Genomic DNA, 1,239 nt, shown 5'->3' with positions numbered 1-1,239 from the left:
TCCCTTCTGACCCCCCCATCCCACTGCAGATCTCCAGCACCCTGTCCTGGAGCCTGTACGAGCTGTCGCGGCACCCCGGGGTGCAGGCGGCGCTGCACCGGGAGGTGGTGGCGGCGCTGGGCCCCGGCCACGAGCCCCCCGCGGCCGCGCTGGCCCGCATGCCCCTGCTGAAAGCCGTGGTCAAGGAGACGCTGAGGTGAGCGCGGGGACGATGGGGACGACGGGGGCGGGGCGGTGGCACCCCCTGACACCCCCCCGCCGTCCCCCCGCAGGCTCTACCCCGTCATCCCCAGCAACGCCCGCGTGGTCCCCGACCGAGACATCCGCGTGGGCGACTTCCTGGTGCCCCGCAAGGTGAGCGCGGGGACGCGCCCGGGAGGGGGACGCGGTGCTGGGGCGGGGGGGGGTGGTCCCGGCCGCCCCCCGCCCCCCTCACCTCCCTGCCTGCGTCCCCCAGACCCTCATCACCCTGTGCCACTACGCTGCCTCCCGCGACGGCCGCTTCTTCCCGGCGCCCGACGCCTTCCGGCCGGAGCGGTGGCTGCGCCGCGGCCCCACGCACCACCCCTTCGCCTCGCTGCCCTTCGGCGTGGGCAAACGCAGCTGCGTCGGCCGCCGCCTGGCCGAGCTGGAGATCCACCTGGCCCTGGCGCAGGTCGGTGTCCCCGTGTCACCTCCGTCCCTGCATCCCCACGTCCCTTCCGTCCTCGCGTCCCCACGTCCTTGTGTCTCCGTATCTTCTCCATCCTTTCCATCTGTGTCCCTGTCCCCTTTGTCCCCCCCGTCTGTCCCCACGTGCCCTCTCCGTCCCCGTGTCCCCCCCATCTTCTCCAGCCCCTCCATCCCTGCGTCCCCCTGTCCCATCCCTGTCCCCCCCATGTCCCCCCCGTCCCTCACCCTTTTTCCTCCCGCAGATCCTGCTGCGCTTCGAGGTGCGCCCGGAGCCCGGGGGTGCCCCGGTGAGGCCCATGACCCGCACCCTGCTGGTCCCCGAGGCCAGCATCAACCTCCAGTTCCTGAGCCGCCGGGGGGGGCACGCGGCCGGGACCCTCCCGTCCCCACCCCCGTGACGTCCCCACAGGGCCCCCGCCGCCTTATTTAACGCCCGAGGGCGCCCTTTATTTATTGCTCCTGCGGAGACGCGCTGGCCCCTCGTGTGCCCGGCTTATTTAAAGCTTTATTTATTGATGATATTAATAAAGGTTAATTAAAGGGTTTGCGCAGAGCCCCCCCCCCCCC

At 71.3% G+C, this 1,239-nt stretch overlaps 1 protein-coding gene across 1 annotated transcript; it reads left to right on the top strand.

The window, feature by feature from the left end:
* The first annotated feature begins 26 nt into the window (after window positions 1-26).
* On the top strand, window positions 27-1,189 carry LOC118159246 (25-hydroxyvitamin D-1 alpha hydroxylase, mitochondrial-like). The gene is made up of 4 exons (XM_035313855.1): window positions 27-196; window positions 273-354; window positions 458-655; window positions 915-1,189. Exons 1-4 carry the CDS (start codon window positions 159-161, stop codon window positions 1,068-1,070), a joined length of 474 nt encoding a protein of 157 aa, XP_035169746.1. The 5' UTR covers window positions 27-158; the 3' UTR covers window positions 1,071-1,189.
* Window positions 1,190-1,239: the final 50 nt, after the last annotated feature.

This window comes from Oxyura jamaicensis, unplaced genomic scaffold (assembly GCF_011077185.1).
Source record: "Oxyura jamaicensis isolate SHBP4307 breed ruddy duck unplaced genomic scaffold, BPBGC_Ojam_1.0 oxyUn_random_OJ69017, whole genome shotgun sequence".
NCBI lineage: Eukaryota > Metazoa > Chordata > Aves > Anseriformes > Anatidae > Oxyura > Oxyura jamaicensis.
Note: the sequence above shows the minus strand (reverse complement) of the source record. Positions and strands in the feature narration are given on the sequence as shown.